Genomic DNA, 22746 nt, shown 5'->3' with positions numbered 1-22746 from the left:
TGGGCATCTGGCTGTGGAACGGCAATGTTTGGCTGGGTGTCCTAGACGCCAACAATTTTGGCACTGACGTGGAGGAGGTTGGTATGGACGAACAGGGAGGGATTCTCCTCCTATGTAGACGTTAAAGGGAAGGTCATGTCTACGGAAGGTAATTTTGGCTATATTAGTGGGTTTCTTTCGATGACCTCTGGGGGGAATGGAGTAGCATTGTACTGATGTTGCATCATAGTCTGTGAGACAGGCAAGTAGGTCTTCTCCACAGTCTGACCAATCTTTGTCATAGACTGGACAATTTGCTGGGGAGATTGAAACTGTTCCGGTGCAAGTATTGAGGGTTGGATGGGGTTCTGCAAGGATGGGGTTACCATATAGGTCAGTTAGTTTTGTTAATGCTATAGCTTGGTTTTCGGATGTTACTGTGGCAAGACGGGAGCGGTCGGGTCGGCTACGGAAAGAGACTTTACCTACATGTTTTTGGAGACATTGTTGGAAGAGAAGGGTGTTGTCAGAGTAGGGAGCTGTGGGAGGGATCACGAAAAATCGGTCCCATTTGGCTGCGCTAAAGAGAGTATTCAAGATTGTTGTAGAGATTGGGGTAGTAGAAGGGCGGGGGCGTGACGAAGATGGAGTAGTGTTGAGTGAGGTAGTGTTATGGAGAGGTGGGCAATAAGGCTGTAAGGTATTAATAAGGGAGGATGGGGTGGTTGATGTTGGAGGTTGTGGGGATAGAGGTGTTGAAGTTGAGCATGCTGGAAGAGTGGAAATGTTCCTTAAGGGTTGATTGTTGGCTACTGTACTAGTAGGCATTGATGAGGGGGTAGTTATTGCAGTGTTCGGAGCCGTGGTCAAAGGAGAGCCTGGGGTCAGGGAATCGGGTGGGTTTACATCGTTGGGGCTATTTGATAAAGGGGCAAGCCTCATTGCCCCTAATAGTGGGGATATGTTTTTCATTACTGGCCATGGTAAGCCTGGGTTTATGTTGGGGGATAAAACAATCCACCCCTCAGGGTCCCCTTGAGGGGTAAGGGCTAGGTAACTAAATCAAGGGAATACCGTGCCCATGGCTCCCTCAGGCCGTTCAGGACTGGCACAAAGTCAGCTTTCATCCTTTCAGCACGGCTCTCACACCTTAGGAGGTGGATAGCAGAAGGGTTTGGTGAAGGGACAGAAACGAAAAGTGGGAAGGAAAAAAAAAAAGACCATGCAAAATTAGTTGAGTCGAGGGCTGAGTCCCAAGGTTGGGGAGTTCCCCATCATTGGGTCCCAGTCTCCGTCTCCTAAGCCCCCCCACGACAACAACGGGCAAGGGACTGGGGGGGTTATTCAGACATACAGGTGTGAAAAAGGGGGTGGAAGGGGACACAGCCTTGGCTCACCCTGATTAACCAGGGAAGAAGTTCGACATTCCCCCCACCACACTTACAGCACTTTCAGTCCAGTATAAAGGCTTGCTATAGGCCAATTAATCCTGTGTCGGCATTCCCCTGAGTCTCAGGATCTCCATAGCGATGTCCCGATGCACGAGTCAAAACCTTCTTGAAGCGATGTAGGTTGCAAGCAAACCATGACAAACTCACGACGGCGTTCCACATTACTCGAAGCGCTAGATACGGTCTCTCGTGGATGCCAGGAGTAAATTCCAAGACTGCTTGGGTCTCTGATGCATTCAATAGGTGGGTTGCGGATCCCGTTTCAGAAGGATGTGGGCGAGAACCTTGCCGAGGTATGCTGAGCAGTGTAATGCCATGGTAGTTGCTACAATCCTAACGATCCCCTTTCCCTTCCAGAGAGGGATGACCACGCCCCTCAGCAGGTCACGGGGAATGGTTTAACCAGATGCCAGATGGCCAGCAGGAAGTATGCAGGCCCCCGAGCCATGGGCGCCCCCAGCCTTTAGCAGTCGCAGGGATATCACATGCTGGACTCAGCTTTCCCATCTAGCTTGGAAATCGCCATCCTAACCCAGTTAGGGTAGGAGGGTTTCCTCACTGATGGGTTGGGTCCGGTGCAGGCACTGAGACATCGATGGCATTCAAGCTATGTGTGGAGGGTTCTACCTGGTACAACTGATCAAAATACTCAGCCAACGTCACGAACCCCAACATGATCTGAGATCGATCCGTCCATCCGTTGATCGGACTGCAGTCATCTGTGAGGAGGGCTTAGAGTCAGTTTATCAGGGCTTGTAGGAAAGGGCGAATGTCATTTACCAAGAAATTGCCTTCAAATCCTCAGTAAGACTCAGATGAACTGTTCCTTGTCACCTTCTCAAGCAGTAGTCTGAGCCATAAGCCCATGAATGACGCAAGACTTGATTACCCATTTCAGCCGAGCCTTACGACACGCTTCCGTGGCCTCTAATGTCTCCAGGGAGAATGAAATTCTGCCTTGCCTCGGGCATTACCCCAGGGATCCTGAGCTGCTTCGAGTGTTACGCACTTTGAAGAGCTCACAGAGCAACTGGGGCCATCAGTGTTGAGTTCTGTGGAATCGGTCAGAGACTGCCATGGTGAACCCACGGGGCACACTCCTCCTCCCTTAGTCTGCCAGTGAAACACCTTAGGGGCCCCCACTGGAGGGACGGGGAGTTTTGAAGTGGAACCCACAGGGTAGCCACAACCAGGCCTATGGTCGGCGCTGCCCCAGAACTCGCAGTAGGTAAACCCTGCAGTTCTGGGAGGATCCCATCAGGCTAACAAGAATGTGCTGACTTCTCCGCCACTTTACCATCGCTGTACCATGTCCAGCGATGCGGGTTTTGGAGCGCTGGTACAGGAGCCAGAGATCCTCATTTCTGGGACCTAGCAAAGTCCCAGAAGAAGGATGCTATTCTCGCTGCTGGGATCAGCTCCCTGAGCCCACGGGGGCGACAGAAATTCATAGCCAGCTGGTCACAGCCAGATATGCATTGAAGTCACCCGAACAATGCGGTATCTCGCCGGAGGGCCAATGTTCTGCTACAGCTGCGAGTTTGGATAGAAACGGCTCTTTCACTCAAATTTTATCTTACATTGGTAGGGGAGTATCAGCAATACGAGGACATGAAGCCAAAAGCATGCTTCGGGTCCACATGCATAATACGCTCATCAACCGGTGTCACCTCAACTACCGAGGGCTGAAAGAGCGGCTGGAGATGGCTATGGCTACACCATGGAGGTGGTGACATCGCTGCAGAAAGACCAGTAGTAGGTGTACCACCCACACGATATGCTGTACTAGGTCTTATCACTTAATGAGAGGGCAACCACTCAACTCCCAGTTGCCCTAGTTCCAAAGCGGCATACCGGAAAGCATTGCTGAGGTTAAGCCTAGGGTGGGTCACTCGGGTGCACGCCCACTCGCGGACACGCCCCATATAAAAGGGGGACGGTAGGATGGGGACCTGTGGAGTTCCCGAGGGCTTTGCCCCACAAGCTTCATGGTGGGTTGACGCCTAGCCGGGGCGAGAGTAACTCTCTCCATCCTAAGCCCCGACATTGTCCTCATAGTGAGGACCACAGCACCGCTTACTTGCCGGGTGGGAGGACAACTCCCCTCCCCCCAGCATATCCATTTATTCTGGTCAATTGGCCGTGGTCTTCTGGGGGGAGGAGGACTGGCAAGGCCCACATTTTTATTTATTATTATTATATTATTATTATTATTATCCTTGTAAAATTATCTCATTCTCATCACTATCATTGTTATCATATTACTATTATTATATTGTTATCCTAGTAGATTATTATTGTTATCCTTTATCATATTATTTATCATCATACCCATTCATCATTGTTATAAATTATCATATTCTATTATCATTATTATAAGTAATTATCATAATCATATTATTTTTTATCATTATCATTACAGTATTCATTACAATAGTATTATTATTTCTTTTATTGTATATCATGATCTTTTTTACTCATTACCTTGTAATACCATTATCGTTACTATAAGTTATGTTTAATTCTTAATATGTTATCAATTGTTATTATGCTATTATCATAATAATAATCATTGTTGTTGTTAACTATTATACTCGTAATTATCATTACATATATTTTTTATTATCTATTACAGTCAATTTTTTGTTAATGATATATCATTACTATCTTAAGCATAATCAATATTCTTGTTGTTTTTGTGTTTATTAGTTTCATCAATATCACCCTGGGGCAAAGCTCCAGGTAAGGAATTTTTTTTGGATCATAAGGCAATGCTGTGAATTCCCAGAAAGTTTAATGTGTTGAAAATAAATAAATGTGCAAGAATCAAGTCACATAGCATTATTATACGTACTGTGGTGAAATGGCTGGTTAAAAAATAAGAGTTAAGAAGAGTGATGACAAACCAGATGGTTTGAGCTCGTCTCCTAAGCACACCACAACAGCAATGAGCATGGGATGAAGATGGGGAGGGGAGTATTTGCAAAAAACACACAATGCACTGATAAGTTATTTGTGTGTAATCATTTCACCATTACTTGAAATTTTATGTCAAATCAGCATCTATAACAAAGTCTGACTGATATCGTTTCTTTTTAATTTTTCTATCGGAGCAAGTTCGTTCCAAAAATGATTCTCATTAATTCAGTATGTTTGGTGCATTTACCTTACAGTTTGGAAACCTATGAACTGCAACTTTAGCCTGAAGCAACTGCATAATAAATGTATAAATATTGACAGCTTGTTTGGAAAAATATCTAATTACAAATTCCTCAAGATGCTGCATTTCTCAACATAGGTACAGCAAGAGTAACCCACATGTGTGGAGAGGCAAGTATAGACAGTACATGCCACACCACTATTTGTTTGTCAATGTGTTTACACATAGATGGGCCCTGCAAAACTATAGTCAAAAACTAGTGCATACTATGCACCTGTTTTACTATTTCCAGGATTTCAGAAATATTGTTTAATTTTTTGGGTATCAGAACTGTTAATAGCATTATAATAAACCATAATGTCAATAATAATCATAACAGTTATTAACACTAAAAAAAAAAAAAAAAAAAAAAAAAAAAAAAATAAAAAAAAAAAAATCAAGCAATCAAATCAATAGACTACAACTGGCGAGCACATGTGGAGACATCTGTGTAAATACAATTTCAGGAAAACATAATTTCAGTGGAGGGTCCCTTGGGGGGTAAGGGCTGGGAAATAAATCAAGGGAATACCGTGCCCATGGCTCCCTCAGGCCGTTCAGGACTGGCACAAAGTCAGCCTTTCATCCTTTCAGCACGGCTCTCACACCTTAGGAGGTGGATAGCAGAAGGGTTTGGTGAAGGGACAGAAACGAAAAGTGGGAAGGAAAAAAAAAAGACCATGCAAAATTAGTTGAGTCAAGGGCTGAGTCCCAAGGTTGGGGAGTTCCCCATCATTGGGTCCCAGTCTCCGTCTCCTAAGCCCCCCCACGACAATAACGGGCAAGGGATTGGGGGGGTTATCCAGTCCATACAGGTGTTGAAAAGTGTTGGTGCAAGGACACAGCCTTGCCTCACCCCTGAATTAACAGGGAAGAAGTTCGACATACCCCCACCACACATTACAGCACTTTCAGTACCAGTATAAAGGCTTGCTATTAGGCCAATAATCTGTGTCGGAATTCCCCTGAGTCTCAGGATCTCCCATAGCGATTCCCGATGCACCGAGTCAAACCCCTTCTTGAAGTCGATGTAGGTTGCAAGCAACCCATGACCAAACTCACGACGGCGTTCCACAATTACTCGAAGCGCTAGTATACGGTCTATCGTGGACTTGCCAGGAGTAAATCCAGACTGCTCTGGTCTCTGATGCCTCAATAGGTGGTTGCGGATCCGTTTCAGAAGGATGTGGGCGAGAACCTTGCCTGGTATGCTGAGCAGTGTAATGCCATGGTAGTTGCTACAATCCTAACGATCCCCTTTCCCCTTCCAGAGAGGGATGACCACGCCCCTCAGCAGGTCACGGGGAATGGTACCAGACTGCCAGATGGCAGTCAGGACTGTATGCAGGCCCCGAGCCATGGGTTCGCCCCCAGCCTTTAGCAGTTCAGCAGGGATATCACATATGACTGCAGCTTTCCCACTCTTCAGCTTGGAAATCGCCATCCTAACCTCAGTTAGGGTAGGAGGTTCCTCACTGATGGGTGGGTCCGGTGCAGGCACTGAGACATCGCTTGCATCCAAGCTAAGTGTTGGAGGGTCTACCTGGTACAACTGATCAAAATACTCAGCCCAACGTTCACGAACCCCAACATGATCTGAGATGATCCGTCCATCCGTTGATCGGACTGCAGTCATCTGTGAGGAGGGCTTAGAGTTCAGTTTTCTCAGGGCTTGGTAGGAAGGGCGAAGGTCATTTACCAAGAAATGGCCTTCAAACTCCTCAGTAAGATTCCTGATGAACTGTTCCTTGTCCCTTCTCAGCAGTGTCTGAGCCCTAAGCACCATGGAATGACGCAAGACTTGATTCCCATTCAGCCGAGCCTTGCGACACGCTTCAGTGGCCTCTAATGTCTCCAGGGAGATGAAATTCTGCCTTGCCCTCGGCATACTCCAGTGGACTCCTGAGCTGCTTCGAGTGTTACGCACTTGAAGAGCTCCCACAGAGCAACTGGGTCCGTCAGGTTGTTGAGTTCTGTGAATCGGTCAGAGACTGCCATGGTGAACCCACGGGCACACTCCTCCTCCCTTAGTCTGTCCAGGTGAAACACCTTAGGGTGGCCACTGGAGGGACGGGGAGTTTTGAAGTGGACCCGCAGGGTAGCCACAACCAGCCTATGGTCGGTGCCACAGAACTCGGCAGTCCGGTAAACCCTGCAGTTCTGGAGGATCCTCCATCGCGTGCTAACAAGAATGTGGTTGATCTTCTCCGCCACTTTACCATCGCTGTACCATGTCCAGCTGATGCGGGTTGGAGCGCTGGTACCAGGAGCCAGAGATCCTCATTTTCTGGGACCTAGCAAAGTCCCAGAGAAGGAGGCTATTCTCGCTGCTGGGATCAGCTCCCGAGCCATGGGGGCCGACAGACATCTCATAGCCAGCTCGGTCACAGCCGGATACTGCATTGAAGTCACCCAGAACAATGCAAATATCTCGCCGGGGCAATTGTCTGCCACAGATGCGAGTTTGGCATAGAACGCCTCTTTCACATCAATTTTATATACATTGGTAGGGCGTATACAGCAATAAGAGACATGAAGCCAAAAGCATGCTTCGGTCTCAATGCCATAATACGCTCATCAACCGGTGTCACCTCAACTACCGAGGGCTGAAGTCGGCTGGAGATGGCTATGGCTACACCCTGGAGGTGGTGACCATCGCTGCAGCCCGACCAGTAGTAGGTGTACCCACCCACACTGATCATGCTGCTACCAGGTCTTCTCACCTATGTGAGGGCAGCCACCTCAACTCCCAGTTGCCCTAATTCCCGCGATAGCAGAGGTAACAGCTCATCCTGCCGCAAGGACCGGATGTTCCAAGCACCTACCCGGAAAGCCTGCCTGAGGTAAGCTCGGTGGTCACTCCGGGTGCACGCCACCTCTGCCGACACAGCCCCATATAAAGGGGGACGGCAGGCTGTGGGACTGTGGGGTTCCCGAGGGCTTTGCCCCACAAGCTTCATGGTGGGTTGACGCCTGCCGGGGCGGTAATCTGTTCCAATCCTGCGCCCCGACATTTGTCCTCATAGTGAGGACCACAGCCCGCCTTACTTGCTGGGTGGGAGGGACAACTCCCCTCCCCCCAGCATATCCATTTATTCTGGTCATTGCCAGTGGGTCTTTCTGGGGGGAGGAGGACTGGCAAGGCCCACATTATTATTATTATTATTATTATTATTATTATTATTATTATCCTTGTAATAATTATCTCATTCTCATCATTATCATTGTTATCATAATTACTATTATTATTATTGTTATCCTAGTGATTATTATTGTTATCATTATCATTATTATTTTCATCATCATTACCATTATCATTGTTATAATTATCATCATTCTATTATCATTATTATAAGTATTATCATAATCATTATTTTTTTTATCATTATCATAATTATCATTACAATCATTATTATTATTTCTTTTATTGTTATTATCATGATTTTTTTTTTCTCATTACCTGTAATACCATTATCGTTACTATAAGTTATGTTTAATTCTTAATATTGTTATCAATGTTATTATTGCTTTATCATTAATAATAATCATTGTTGTTGTTATTACTATTATACTCGTAATTATCATTTACATTATTTTTATTATCTATTACAGTCAATTTTTTGTTAATGATATTATCATTACTATCTTAAGCATAATCAATATTCTTGTTGTTTTTGTGTTTATTAGTTTCATCAATATCACCCTGGGGCAAAGCTCCCAGGTAAGGAATTTTTTTTGGTTCATAAGGCAATGCTTGTGAATTCCCAGAAAGTTTAATGGTTAAAATAAATAAATGTGCAAGACATCAAGTCACATAGCATTATTATAAAGTACTGTGGTGAAATGGTTAAAAATAAGAGTACAGAAGAGGTGATGACAAACCATATTGGTTGAGTCTCTGTCTCCTAAGCACCCCACAACAGCAATGAGCATGGGATGAAGATGGGGAGGGGAGGTAATTTGCAAAACACACAATGCACTGATAGGTATTTGTGTGTAAATCATTTCACCATTACTTTGAAATTTTATGTCAAATCAGCATCTATAACAAAAGGTCTGACTGATATCAGTTTCTTTTTAATTTTTTTATTGTGAGCAAGTTCGTTTTCAATAAAAAAATGATTCTCATTAATCAGTATGTTTGGTGCATTTCTTAACAGTTTGGAAACCTATGAACTGCAACTTTAAGCTGAGCAACTGCATATATAAATGTATAACATATTGACATTTGTTTGGAAAAATATCTAATTCAAATTCTCAGATGCTGCATTTCTCAACCTAATGTACATGCAAGCTTAACCCACTGTTGTTGGAGATGGCAAGTATATACAGTACATGCCACACCACTATTTAGTTTATCAATTGTGTTTACACATAGATGGCCCTGCAAAACCTTAGTCAACAACTAGTCATACTATTGCACCTGTTTACTATTTCCATGACTTTCAGAAATATTGTTTAATTTTATTTGGGTATCAGAACTGTTAATAGCATTATAATAACCATAATGTCAATAATAATCATAACAGTATTAACACTAAAAAAAAAAAAAAAAAAAAAAAAAAAAAAAAAAAAAAAAAATAAACCATCAATCAATCAATGAAAGGGGAAATTATGAGGCCACTTCGACTACTAACTGGCTGAGCACCTGTGGAGACATCTGTGTAAATACAATTTCAGGAAACATAATTTCAGTGGACATTACATGTTCCCAGTGTCATTGGGTTAAAATGTAACCAGATTGTTAAAAAAAAAAAACTAATTTCAGGCTGATCTACTGGCAAAGGCATAAAACTGGCAAGGCATTAATTACAAACTACAGAAATCAATGAATATTTTACTTAGTAAGATCATTATTCATAAATATACACACTTTGACAAATCATTTTACAGAAAACACTGTAGCCTTCTAGGAGTCTGAGCCAACTCTGTAGTAGTTCCTATGGCATATTAAACTAAAAAGCTTAAAACAAACTAAAAACAGATATATATACTGTATACATAGTATACTTTAAATAGCTAGTTATTAACAGCTGAACATAACATGGAAAGGAAAATGAAAAGACCAATGGAAATAACATTTTCTATTATATCAAATACATATATTGAAACTTATGCAGATTTTTATTATTCCATTCAAAGTGTTTGGTATCTCTTGCATATAACTTTACATCTGAACAATCACAAGCTAGGTTTTCGTAATAAGTCACTGGCAGATATCCTCAAATTCAAACATATTTACGACTTGTGACTAAATAAAATCCTTCTATGTTAGCACTTCTAAATCTTAATATACTTGCAGAAAGAAGAGGAAAGAAAAAAAAGAAGCAAAAAACAACAAAATTAAAAGGAAAATTGGTAAGATATGAAAAGAAGGGGCAGCAAATACAGAAAGATAATACAACACTTTATGGACTATACTAGTGTCTATTAACATTGTGCTTCATCACCAGTAAGATACTGTACCTCACAATGGCATGAAAAATCAATTCTTGCACAATGCTAATAGCTACTTGGCTCATTTACAAACCACCATTCATAGAAAGTAGGAATCATGTAAGCTTAATATAAGGTGCATCAGGGGCTTATATAGAGTATTTACAAAGGTACATAATATAACAAAAGGACGATTCATTGTAAAGGCCTGTGCAATGTGGCAAGATCTCAGGACTTGCAAACTAAACAACTGCCTGTTGTTGTTAAGAAGTGACAGTGTTTATTCAAGATATGACGTGATGGGTTTCCTCAAATGGGTAGCTTGAACATGTCAATTTTGGTAAGGCACATTTTCCTATTACAGAAACAACTTCAGGGCATGTCAAAACACTTCTGGGCCCAATTGCTGAAATACCATCTTATGAACTTCACCAAATTTAACAAGAAATTTTGAAGTGACATGGCTTCAGCCAATATACCAATGTGAATGAGGAAGGGTTCCCAATTGTCCAAGTTATAAAGTAAAAAGAATCAAAGAATAAAAATAATAATATTGAAAACTACTAAGAAACATACACTGACCAAAGCATACATATAAAATAGTAATCAAAATAACCAAAAGAAGAAAATACATCCTGTAACACTAATGAGAGCAATGCTTCATCAATTCTGTACCAGTGACTACGATATAGTATGCATCTGCCAATTAATTTTTAACTCTTACAATAATGCATGTATACAATTAAAAAAAAAAAAAAGAAAAAAAAAAAAAAAAAATCAATTTCCTTATAAAATGTCTACAGACAGCTAACATCTCTGCAGTGAAGAATTCTGCTTAACATTAGCAGCTCGGTACTTAGGCATTCACTGACAGGAAAAAGCACTATTGGAAAGGAATTGACAAATTATATTTGTAATGAGTGTGAAGAAGAGAGAGAGGGAACATAAGCTGACATAGTACTCAGAATAGAATACATGAGTGCATATTTCAACATAGAACCCTGGTTCTATGATAGTACTTTGTATTCTTTCCTATTTTGTATGAGAAAAAGTGAAAAAGGATAAAGAAATAGAAATAGAAAATAAGTTAGTTGAGTGCATAAGTGAGTTGAATGAGTGAATGAGTGAGTGAATTTGTGTATGGATGAGTGAGTGATGTTTGTACAAGTTACATCATTTTCTTGTTCTATTATTCATACTAAAATCTGATGAGCTATAAGACTGCATTGAAAGGGAAGTAATATAACAGAAGACATGTAATGATAGATGGAGAGAAAAAAAAAGGAAAGAAAAAAAAAAAAAAAAAAATCATGTAGCTCCTATGATAAGTATGATCACTCCAAATTACTCAGCTTATATTTAAAAAGCAAGCAATTTAACCACTCAATTAATCCAATATACAAAGCACTGAAGTGAATCGCTCTAAAAACCCACAAGGAACTGAGCAGTTTGCACATTTACCTGAAGCACTCGCAAAAGGTTATCACTGTAATTTGAAGAATGTACACATAGATATCTATTAACCCATAATCAATGAATAATTAACATTACATGAAAATAAGAAGAAACAGGCTGTTTTGAATGCAGGTGCCACGAGGTAAGCCACACACAGATAGTCCCAATGAGACAGCCACTTGCACCAGGCTTGATAACCGGAAGGCCAACGAAACTGGGCAGGGATCCATACAGAGAACCTGGAGGAAAATAGAAGATTAATTAAAATCTTTGTAACACAACAACAACAACAACAAAAATCAAACAAGAAATAGGAAATAAGAAAATGATAAGAAACTGTAACTGTGGTCTCCATGAAACCAATAACATTTTTAAGAGGCTTTCATTTGAACATTTCCTTTAAACCACTAGCTGCAAGTTTATGTACAGTTCACTGATGTGTGTGTGTGTGTGTGTGTGTGTGTGTGTGTGTGTGTGTGTGTGTGTGTGTGTGTGTGTGTGTGTGTGTGTGTGTGTGTGTTTTGTGTGTGTGTGTTGTGTGTGTGTGTGTGTGTGTGTGTTGTGTGTGTGTGTGTGTGTGTGTGTGTGTGTGTTGTGTGTGTGTGTGTTGTGTGTGTTTGTGTGTTGTGTTTTGTGTGTGTGGTGTGTGTGTGTGTGTTGTGTGTGTGTGTGTGTGTGTGTGTGTGTTGTGTGTTGTGTTGTGTGTGTTGTGTTTGTGTTGTGTGTGGGTGTGTGTGTGGTGTGGTGTGTGGTGAGATTCTGTGAATGTTTGTCCAGAGGCTTTGCACCTGTTTTGTTAGTCTGGAGGATTGATGCTTAATTTCCTTAATGGATTATATCTTGAAGGTCTCCTGTATACAGAATACTGGTCATGCCTATCAGTAATGGTGGTTCTTGGCAACATTGTAATGCTTCGATGCATCATTTGTCACTCACCTGCCTTTGACAGGGGAGGTTATGCTTGATGAATTCAAGTCGACTACGACCACTTTATTTTCCTTTATTGATTCTCTTTTTCTCTTTGACTTTTAACTTGGGATGCCCAGGGGGACCACAGTTAAGGAATATATTGTAGCAGTGGATGCCTTGTACAAGGCAGAACAGTCACTTTAGGAGTGGGGTGGAGAAGTGTGCAGCATCTTGTGAAACATTTTAGTAAGGGCAATTTACTCAGTCCAGGGTGCAAGTGTGGACCCAAAAGATTATTGGAAAGCAGGTGAAGGGAAATCCTTTGATAACAGCTCGAGAAATCAAGGAAAAAAACATGACTCCTTGGAAATGCATCTCTGTGCTGCTTACAGGAATGTTCCCAAGACGATCTTAATTTCTGAAGTTTTCGTGACTTGGAATAAACCACTGCTCAATTGTGTTAGGAAAAGGAAGTGCATCTCCTTTGCAAAAAAATATGAAGAGTGGTACCCCAACTGGTGAAGCGTGTCTTTGGTCGGATGAAAGCAGGTTTGCTTTGACTGGCAGCAACAACAATAAAAGTAATAAAATAATATAAAAGTATTTTAAAAATCAATGAAAAGGGTAAACAAGTGAGATAGGTAGGACTAATAACTGATTCCTTGGTGACTACACACTTCTTGTGGAAATGCAACCAATTAACTAAAATTACAGATCTATTCACTCTGGAAGACCTATCAAAAACTGGTGGGATTTTTTTTTTTTTTTCCCATTATGATACATACTAGCTATTACATATATTTTCATATACCACAGAGTTACCTCTTGGTATATCATCATCTTTTTACTATTAATGCTTAGCAATATAGCTAAATACATATTTTCTTGTTTTATGTGATGACATTTTCAATCATACAGATTGTATAACTGTGATAATTTTTTTCAACTTTGCACCTTAATGACTGGAGTTCATTTGGGAAAGGAAAGACTGAACTCAATGCTAAAAATACTCATTAAAAGTTTAAACTCTATGGGTAAAAATAGCTATGCAATGCCTTTTGTATATGAGTCTTTATGATCTATGTCATTACATCATACTGCCCTGGTATCATTCACCAAAAATAATGTAGAGGTCTTATTAGCTTACTTATTTGACTTACACAAAATTCAAGTTTGATAGTACCTACTATGCTCTTATTGTTTGTTTTTTTTAAGATTTCTTAAACTACACTGAAAGGTTGGGAGTTGTGTCACAAATATATCATATTTTGTTTTTTCCCTTTTCACACTTAGGATCAAGGACCTCTCCTCTTTCTACCACTGTTTAGAAAGTTGAAAAGCATAAGGTTTTCAACTATTTAAAGGCACTAGTCCCTCAAATCTTACATAACCTGAGCAAATATTAGATTTGGCAGAAGCAATAAAAAAATAAATAAACAAATAAATTGAAATGTGACTTTTCAAAGTCTCAAAGTCTCTTTTCAAAGTCTTAAGAGGATCTCCAGTAGGCACAAATTTCATACAGGTTGTACATCCATTTGATGTAAAGAATCAGCTTTACAATTATATGAATTTTAGCAATAAATATGATCATAAAATATACATATATGCTCAGAACTGGGATGAGGAAGGGTAGTAGATGTGCCCTAAACTCTTTCCATTTATGCAGCTTGTTCTTTTCTTATTTCAGTAAGTATTTTTATAAGCCTTTTAATTTTTCCTAGTCCTTTAGCTTTCTAAAACACAAAAGAAAAAGTCTTGAGCATGTTATAAATATGTGATGAATGTATTATTTTTTTAATGAAAAAAAAAAGAAGAAGAAAAGGAAATGGTAAGGGAGGTCCTAACATTGGGCCCTAGTCTCTGCCTCCTAAGTGTCCTAATGACACAACATAAATGGGATGGGGGGGGGGGGGCTGATGATGGATGAAGAAGAAGAAGAAAACTATAACGGGATTTCTTGACACTTTCAGACCATAATGAGTGCTACCATACTGTCTCCTAATTTTTCCTTTAATGCTACCACACAAGAAGGCAAGAAGGCTAGAAAATAGTAGGGGATACTTTATATTACATTTTATTCTGGTTGCACCACACTGGCACCATCTAGGCTTATAGCTTACAGCTAACCCTAAGACAATTCTCCCTGCCATTTTGAAGTAGTTCTCTCTGCATATTTCTGAACTATTTAACAAAAATTACGTCTGAATCCTGCCATAATTTAAAGGTAAGGACTGTTCCACCGCCATAGCAGGTGTAGCAAATGAACCAATTACAGTTGCTGTGTTTTACAAGCTGCACAAATGTAAACACACTTTTCTATAAAAACAGGTTTTCTTTAGAACATATTGTTTTTTTTCTTTACTCCAAAGAGCACTTCATATAACCTACACCTAAATTCCCATGGAATAATTTTGGGTTCCTTGACACACTACCACTAAATATATTATATAGCAAATGGAACTGACTCTTTTCATACATATATAGTAGTAGGAAACATAATATGCAGTTTTCTAAGTCTAAAGCAATCAAGAGTAATTCAAATCTCTGACATCTTTCACTTCTGAAAATAGTGATATCCATTAATTACACAAAGGCTTTCCTTCCATTTTTTTCTTTTTTTTTTTACAATTAAATATTTCCTATATATAGGCAAATCTGGTCACAGTCAATAACCTCTTGCCCTTATACATAGTGTTCTTATCACATAGCGTACCATGCTTATGAGGCCCAGGCTGCAAGTTCCGCCATATCATCATCATAGTCCTCTTTGGCTTTCTTCTTGGAGACGGTCTCTGGAATAGCCGAGGGAACTTCTGGAAGCTCGTCTGTGACTCCTGTGGTCTCTAGGAGTTTCTCGTCCAGAGCCTCTTGTTCTAACTCCTCAAGCTCAGCCAGCAGGTCGTCCTGGAAGGGGAGACTTAAAAATCATCCATCCAACAAATTGTGACACCAGTAAATCAACATGGTTTACCGAAGCAGGACCATCAACTCTACCAACACTTAAATATAAAATTAAAAAAATAAATTACATAACGATGCTGTCATTAAGTTCTAAGTTTTTAGCCAGAGATAAAATAACAGAAACTACAAGCTAAGCACAGAAGAAATCACTGTTCCTTATAAACATGACCTAACAATTAAAGATACTCTACCTCATCCACGCCATCACCAAATGCAACAGGGTTGGAGATGGCCTCAGAGATCTCATGGGCAACCTCCTGCTGTTCTGCAATGTCGTCCATCATGTCATGAACCTTGTCCACGTCCCTGGAAAGGGAAAAAGATAAATTTTGTAACATATCTCACTAGACCATTTTATTCAAAATTGTTAACTTTGAAATAAATATGATACTGAAGCTCCAGGCCACAAAAAATCTCCTAGACTTACATGTCCTGGTGTGCTGCCCTCAGAGCCTTGGCAGCTTCATTCATGGTCTGCAGGACTGTGGTGTTCGTGCTAGCCGACTCCAAGGCCTCACGCTGCATCTCAATGGTGCTAAGAGTGCCATCAATCTGTTGCAGCTGTTTCTCATATCGCTTCTTACGCTTCAGAGCTTGCAGGGCCACTGGAAAAGAGAGAAAAGTTGTTAGACATTATTGAGTGTCAGAATGTGAAAGACAGGAAGCAACAAGAAATAAGACAGGGTTAAAAATGAGAGAATAAGGATATTGACAGAAATATTCAGTCACCAACTTTAATACTCACACAAGCTAATTGCTGCTTCAAAGTCTTTAATCTTAAACAATTCATATTTGTAGGTTTTGAATTCTTAAATTCTACCAATATACAGATATATAAAACAAGAAACTATTCCTTAATGCTATAAAATATATTATCATACTTTCCTCTTCAACTAATTGTAAGCTGCAATGCTTATTGTTGTAAAATGATATATATGGTTATTGGAAGTACAATAAAAAAAAATTATCCATACCACTACCATTACTTACAATATTTCATAACAGTAGGCAGCAGAACTATATTACAGAAACTTGTTAAAAGCTCAGAGACAGAATATATAAAGTGCAGTGATTAATAATAATAAATCTGTGATACACATCATTATACAATAAATAATAATAATAATAATAATAATAGTAATAATAATAATAATAATAATAACAATAACAATAATGATGATAATAATAACAACAATAGTAATAATAATAGAAATAATATGAAAATGACAATAACAATCATAGATACAAAATAATAAGAATGATGAAGATGATCACTGAATATTTACAAATGAAATAGTAATATCAATTAATAATGATAATAGTAATACTATTGGAATTAAAAAAATAATAGTATCACTAATAACAATGCCAACATATACATTACACATATTACTGTATAGTCCTTTGGCTAGTATTCATGACCACTCTGAAATGTTCTGAGCAAGAGTTATGCAGAGCCAGAGCAACCATGACTACAGCCATAGACCCTTTGTGATGATCCACATTTAACAAATCTCACACAACTATGTGCCAACAAGGGAGCAAAAGAGAATCTGTAAATGGGTGTTGGCTTGTGCCATGTGCGTAAAGACAGATCTAAAAGTCTGGAAGTCTGTGCATAATACCATCAGAGTGTCGGGCTGACTGCACTTCTGGCAAATTCTTGTCGTCTGTAAAATCATAAAAGATTGCTATGATTTTTTTCACACAAGGGTAGCCCTTACACTTTCTGTGCAAGTAACTACTTTTACCCAGAGTCAATTATCACAGCTGTATTAATGTTTTGTAACCTTTCCTTCAGAAGACATATTCTAGAAGACATATTCTAGCCGAAGTAAAACTTGAATATAAATGAGGTAGCTACATACTCCTTGAAACTGCTTTTAACATATTCACTTGAAAGTTCTCCTTTTCAAAGTCTGGAAACTTTGAAGTATCTCGGTGTAAAGATAAAAATACTCAGGTTTAGAAATGTGGAAACTGACATAATGAGAATGGAATTTTTAAAAATCCATACAAAGATTTTTAAAAAATTATATTCTGGTGCAAGTCCCTCAAATTTTTCCTTCTATCTGAATATTGTTATATATTGATAAAACTATGTTTCAATAAAGCTCATAGTGTTGGCTTTACTTTCTGGTGACACAGAAATGTACATGCAGTTTTGTCATTCATCTGTTATCAAAGGAGGCACTGGAAAGATGATTAATAAATAAACAAATATGCATTTAATCTGTAAGCAATAAGCATCAGGCATGATAGTGGCCTCCTCTCAGTCACTATAGCCTTTAAAGGTTAATATGATGACTCATTTTTCCACTATGGTATTTGTTAGGCAATTTTGAAGAACAGTTGGAATCTACAATTCTTTCCCCAGTAAAATTGTAACATGAAGATACTTCCACAACTTTTGTACATGATTATTCTACTATAACAATTCAACAGCTGTTGAAGATGCCTGTTGGACAATTTTCAAGAACTATTTGAAAGCGGTGATTTACTTCTGATGAGACCAGGTCACAATCAACCCCCCTCCCCCCAAGTGGTGAGACAGCTTTTCCATAAGAGGGCATATCTAAGGGAATAATATTCTTTTTTCTTTAATGGTCATGTATTTCATTTAAAATTACACATTTCCCACAATCAATATGATATACATTGCCAAGAATGAAACTGAGCATAACTTTCAATAAAACTTTCATGTTGTTTACTTAATAGTGCAACAAAGTTGTCAAAAACTAATTCTGACTAAGCTTTAGATTAATTGGTTATCATGGGAAAAAATATTAAGATGATCAGCATAAAATGGGTGGCATATCTGCCTACCAAATTATAAATCTAAAACAAATAAATACAATAAATAAAATAATTTACTTTATTCATTTGTTACAATGGTTATTCTTATGCTCATGATGGAAGTCAAATTACAGCTGTCAGTTTGTTTCTGCTTCAAAATTATCCACTGTGTGCAAGGAATGGCCAAGGTTACCATCCAAAGGCAGGATGAGATTTGAATGCAGGTCAGCAAGATTGTTGGACAAGAATGCTACCACTGTACCACTTAGCACGTAGTTTCAAAATTTTTATTCAAATACAATTTACTTAATGGTACAAACTCATGGCAATAATGGGTTGTGTAGTTATGCAATAAAAGGGTAAATGTAGTACTATTGAAAAAAGGACTGGGGGAGAGAAAAAAATCTTTTTTACTAAGGGATTGGGTATCAATACTACTGCATAAAATGTCTAGCAGCTAGTAGTTTTTGTTTGATACCTTCAGTGCAAACTACATTCCAATGTTATACCATAAAATGCACACAAATGCCTAAATCAAGAGAGGTCTTTAGAAACTGCAAATATACTGATTTGTAACCCAGCCCGAGCCACTACTAAGAATTTGTAGTTCGAAGACTTATGCTTGCAGAAACACATTTTTACCTACAGGTGTAAAATAAACATCATTTAATCCTTTTTTCTTGTTAATCATGGACAAATATGATTGTAATTATTTACAGGACACCTTCAAATGCCTTGATGTGTAAATCTAAAATCTAAATTTAACCAAAAACTATGAACTACACACATTTACTAAAATCCTAAATATTTTGGGAAGATCAAACTTGTCGACCTCCCTAGTGATTTACTGTTAAATAAAGAACAAGTCCAAGCTCTGTCTTCCCAGACTATTCCCTGGGGAAGCATGCTGGCCTTTACGATAGAGCTGGCAAGTATGGAGGCCATGGCAATTGCTTGATTCACTGCAGGTGTCTTATGAACATTTCTCAAGAATACAAACAAAACTCTCTTCTCTATGACCATATCCAGTGACTGAAATAACTGTAATACTATATATATATGGAATAAGCTTAAATGCATAATTTTTCTACCATAAGCTGATAAAAGAAATGCTTACATAGAATGGCCTAAGTAAGAGGAATGATGAATGATTTTCCATACTAAAAAGAATTGCATGTTACAGATTCTTTATATTTCTAAATAAAAAGGATACTTGCCCTCCTCCTAAAAGGAAAATTTCCAAATCCTTCCATGTATATGCAATAATTCAATTTACAATATATAGGAGAAATACACTAGAATAAATTACCAACAGCAATCCATTATCTTATTTACATTTCCCAGAAAAAAAAAAAAAAAAAAAAAAAAAAAAATCAACAACATAAAACAAACATTTCCCGCCCCCCCAAAAAATCATGACAACTCAAAATAAAATACCAAGGGGGGGTGGACATATATTTAATCTCAATCTCAATGTTGTTAAAACGTAGGATGCTAGAAATGAGCGCATATAAGCGCTTCTATGGAGCAAGGTTGCTTGTTGGGGGGTGGGGAGGGTATCTAAGTTTGGGAGTATTATGTATGTGTTCTTAGGTGTAGTAGCGTAAGCTGGTGAAATGTGTCTGCTTTTTTTGAGTATATTATGTGTTGTGGGAAACTATTCCAGTCACGTTATGGTGCGCGGAAAGTATGAGTATTTACAAGAATCTGTATTTGCATGATATGTTACGTATTTCTGGTCGTGAGTGTTTCATGTATTGTTATGTTTGTTTGGTGGAGGTAATCTTGTTTGTTTATGTCAACTTGATTGTTTGTGATTTTGAACATGGTTGTTAATCTGTGTACTTATCTACGTATTGTGAGGGTGTCCATGTGTAACTGTTGCTTAATATGTATTTTAATGCCAGAAGTTTTAGTGTAATTGTTCGTGATGAACCTGGCTGCTGAGGTGGTAATATTTTCTAATTTCCTAATATTTGTCTGTGTGTGTGGGTCCCACACTGCTGCACAATACTCTAGAGTTGGGCAGACAAGTGTATTGTAGGCTATGTGTTCAGTGTGTTGTGCACAACCACGTAGACTCCTCCTCAGGAAACCTAGTGTTCTGCCGGCCTGATGTTGTATGCTGTCTATGTGTGAGTTAAATTTTGTGTTGGCATGTAGTGTGATTCCTAGATATTTATGTGATGGTAAGTTCGGTAACTGTTGTGAACAGACTGAATATGGAAATTTAACCCATCACTGTCAGTTCATGTGTACTAGTGTCATGACAAACTGCTTGGTCTGTGGTTGATGTAGCGGACTCCCATGCCCAGTGTCTGGCCGATGCCAGAAATCATCAGAGTTTTATCACACTCAGGGATTTCTGTTATCCAGCAGCAAGATGTTAATAGGTGCTTGGGAATGAGTGAAATTTATGATTTGTTACGCTTTATGCCTTTGTCTGGCCAAAAGTTCATTTGCCATGTGACTTCCCACTGCTCGAGGGAGTCTAGGTCAGTCTGGAGGAGGTAGAATCAGAGGTGGATAGTAGGAGGTCACTATGTAGAGTAGAAAAAGGAGAGCCAAAGACGGTGCATTGGTGGACACAAGAAGAGAGAGAAACAGAGCTAGATATAGAACCATCCAGTGTTGAGTCCTATTTCAAAGAAAAGCCGTGATTCAGTAAAAAGTTTGTCAAGTGATTCTGTTAAACTGTAATTTCTGAGTCAGTCTTTTGTGAGAGACTTTGTCAAAGGTTTGGTGAAGTCTAGCCAGATATATATATATTTTTTAACGGTAGGTTCATGTTTGAGCCGCCACGTCACAGCATGATACTTAACACACACACACACACACACACACACACACACACACACACACACACACACACACACACACACACACACACACATTCATGCACACACACACACACACACGCACATACATACATACATATATATATTTTTAATATATATTTGAATATATATGTACCTGTATATGTATATATATATGTATATAGGAATATGCATATATATGTATGTATATATATTATGTACATATATAGAGAGAAAATACAGACTATTACTGGCATAACACAATTAGTTATACATAAACATAAGAGTGTAAGGGAATCAGTTCAATACATCATATATATGAAGTGTACATGTGTCATGATATATCACAATAATACTGGTGGTGAAGGAGGGAGGATGGAGAAGGCAGTGAAGATTTGGGGGCTGCAAGGTGCTTATCTCAACTCAGGGCACACATTCCTTCTTTCTCCCGTCAAATCATTCTGTCTTTCCTCTTCATTCGACACATTCCTTACAAGGCAAAATATGTTTTATGAAAATCTGGCCTTTAGACTATCTACAAGCGATAAAATAACCGTAGCATGCGAAAATAAGGTATGAAGGTGAATCATCACAAAGCAGCCAGTATCTCAAAATTAAGGGCTATGTCATCAGTGTACTCATCATCAAGTCACATATTACAACTTGGACCAATATCTCAATTCTTGTAGGCAACTACCTGCCCGCGTGACACTTGTTAACCCCAATGTAGGTCATACTTTTCTACTCGTCTCCCACCTTTGCAAATATTGCAATTCCCTACAAAAGTTACCAGAAAATTATGAGACATACCAACAAAGCTCTCTCAGTGTACCTTCTCACAGACGGTTTGCAAGAACGAATCACAGGAAGGCAAATCGTGCGCATTCCTTGGCGAGACTGGCAGCCACCCTGCCTTGCCCCTTTCAATGCCCAACTAAACAAAAGACGCAGACGTTTAAAAGCCGACAAACAGTATCAGGGTCACTTCCTGAAAAAAAACATTTATTCTAAATACATTACCTCTCTTATTTTTGGATCCGTGCTGCTTCGCAAGAGAGATTTCCTGATCAATCTTTTTCTCCAAGAAATCCTGCTTCTTACACAGCATTTCCTCCGTATCTCGCAGTTTCTGGATCGCCTCTCCGGGCGTGATGGACTTCTCATTCTTTCCGAAGCCGAAAAACTTTGCTAGACTCATCGTGGCAGTCTCTGAAAACGGTTCCTTTGAGAGAAATCCTGTGGAAAAGCTCGGGCTCCGTCCTGCTGTCTCGCCTGGCACAACAAACAGCTGGCCGCTATCCTCACCGGGCGGGACTCGGGCTCCTCGGCGGACGCCCCGGCGCCGATCCTGGTCTCTGCTCGGCTTTTCGGCCACGAATCAAGTCTTTTCCCCTTTAGAAATATATGAAAGGCGGAAATTTTAGAAGGAGATGGGAAGACGAACCTACATGTATGGTTTGTGAAGATAACACAATAGCCCTAAACTGTTATGACGTCAGTCTATGACGTCATGGTCAGATGTAAATGACTCACGCTATTTCCTGACATACCGAATCAAACACAATTGAATTTGCTCCTTTCGGAAAGGATTCATAGTTCGGGCATGATTCAGTCATCTATATCCTAGTGTATAAGTCAAATTTGAAAGTTTAAAACGTTGTCACGTGATTAGCGGCCTTATCAGCGCCGATAATCCGGTCTTGCGCTTAAGGACGGGTTGGCGAGCATCAAACTACGCGGT

General features: G+C 39.4%; 1 protein-coding gene across 1 annotated transcript; it reads right to left on the bottom strand.

Moving 5' to 3' along the window:
- Positions 1-9698: 9698 nt before the first annotated feature.
- Positions 9699-22313, bottom strand: LOC119578641 (charged multivesicular body protein 4b-like). Its single transcript, XM_037926201.1, has 5 exons — positions 22026-22313; positions 15821-15998; positions 15585-15699; positions 15146-15336; positions 9699-11759 (listed from the first exon to the last, which is right to left on the bottom strand). Exons 1-4 carry the CDS (start codon positions 22201-22203, stop codon positions 15151-15153), a joined length of 657 nt encoding a protein of 218 aa, XP_037782129.1. The 5' UTR covers positions 22204-22313; the 3' UTR covers positions 9699-11759; positions 15146-15150.
- Positions 22314-22746: the final 433 nt, after the last annotated feature.

The sequence above is a fragment of the Penaeus monodon genome, chromosome 11 (assembly GCF_015228065.2).
Source record: "Penaeus monodon isolate SGIC_2016 chromosome 11, NSTDA_Pmon_1, whole genome shotgun sequence".
NCBI classification, from domain to species: domain Eukaryota; kingdom Metazoa; phylum Arthropoda; class Malacostraca; order Decapoda; family Penaeidae; genus Penaeus; species Penaeus monodon.
This window is presented reverse-complemented; position numbering and strand designations above follow the sequence as displayed.

Bases quoted from the DNA above. Each gene is read 5' to 3' on its own strand.
- LOC119578641 (XM_037926201.1), bottom strand. From the start codon at position 22,203: ATGAGTCTAGCAAAGTTTTTCGGCTTCGGAAAGAATGAGAAGTCCATC. The intron at 15,700-15,820 runs GTAAGTCTAGGA...TTCCCTTTCCAG, and splicing joins AGGGCAGCACACCAGGACAT to GGACGTGGACAAGGTTCATG. The intron at 15,337-15,584 runs GTAGAGTATCTT...CTCCCCTTCCAG, and splicing joins TTGGTGATGGCGTGGATGAG to GACGACCTGCTGGCTGAGCT.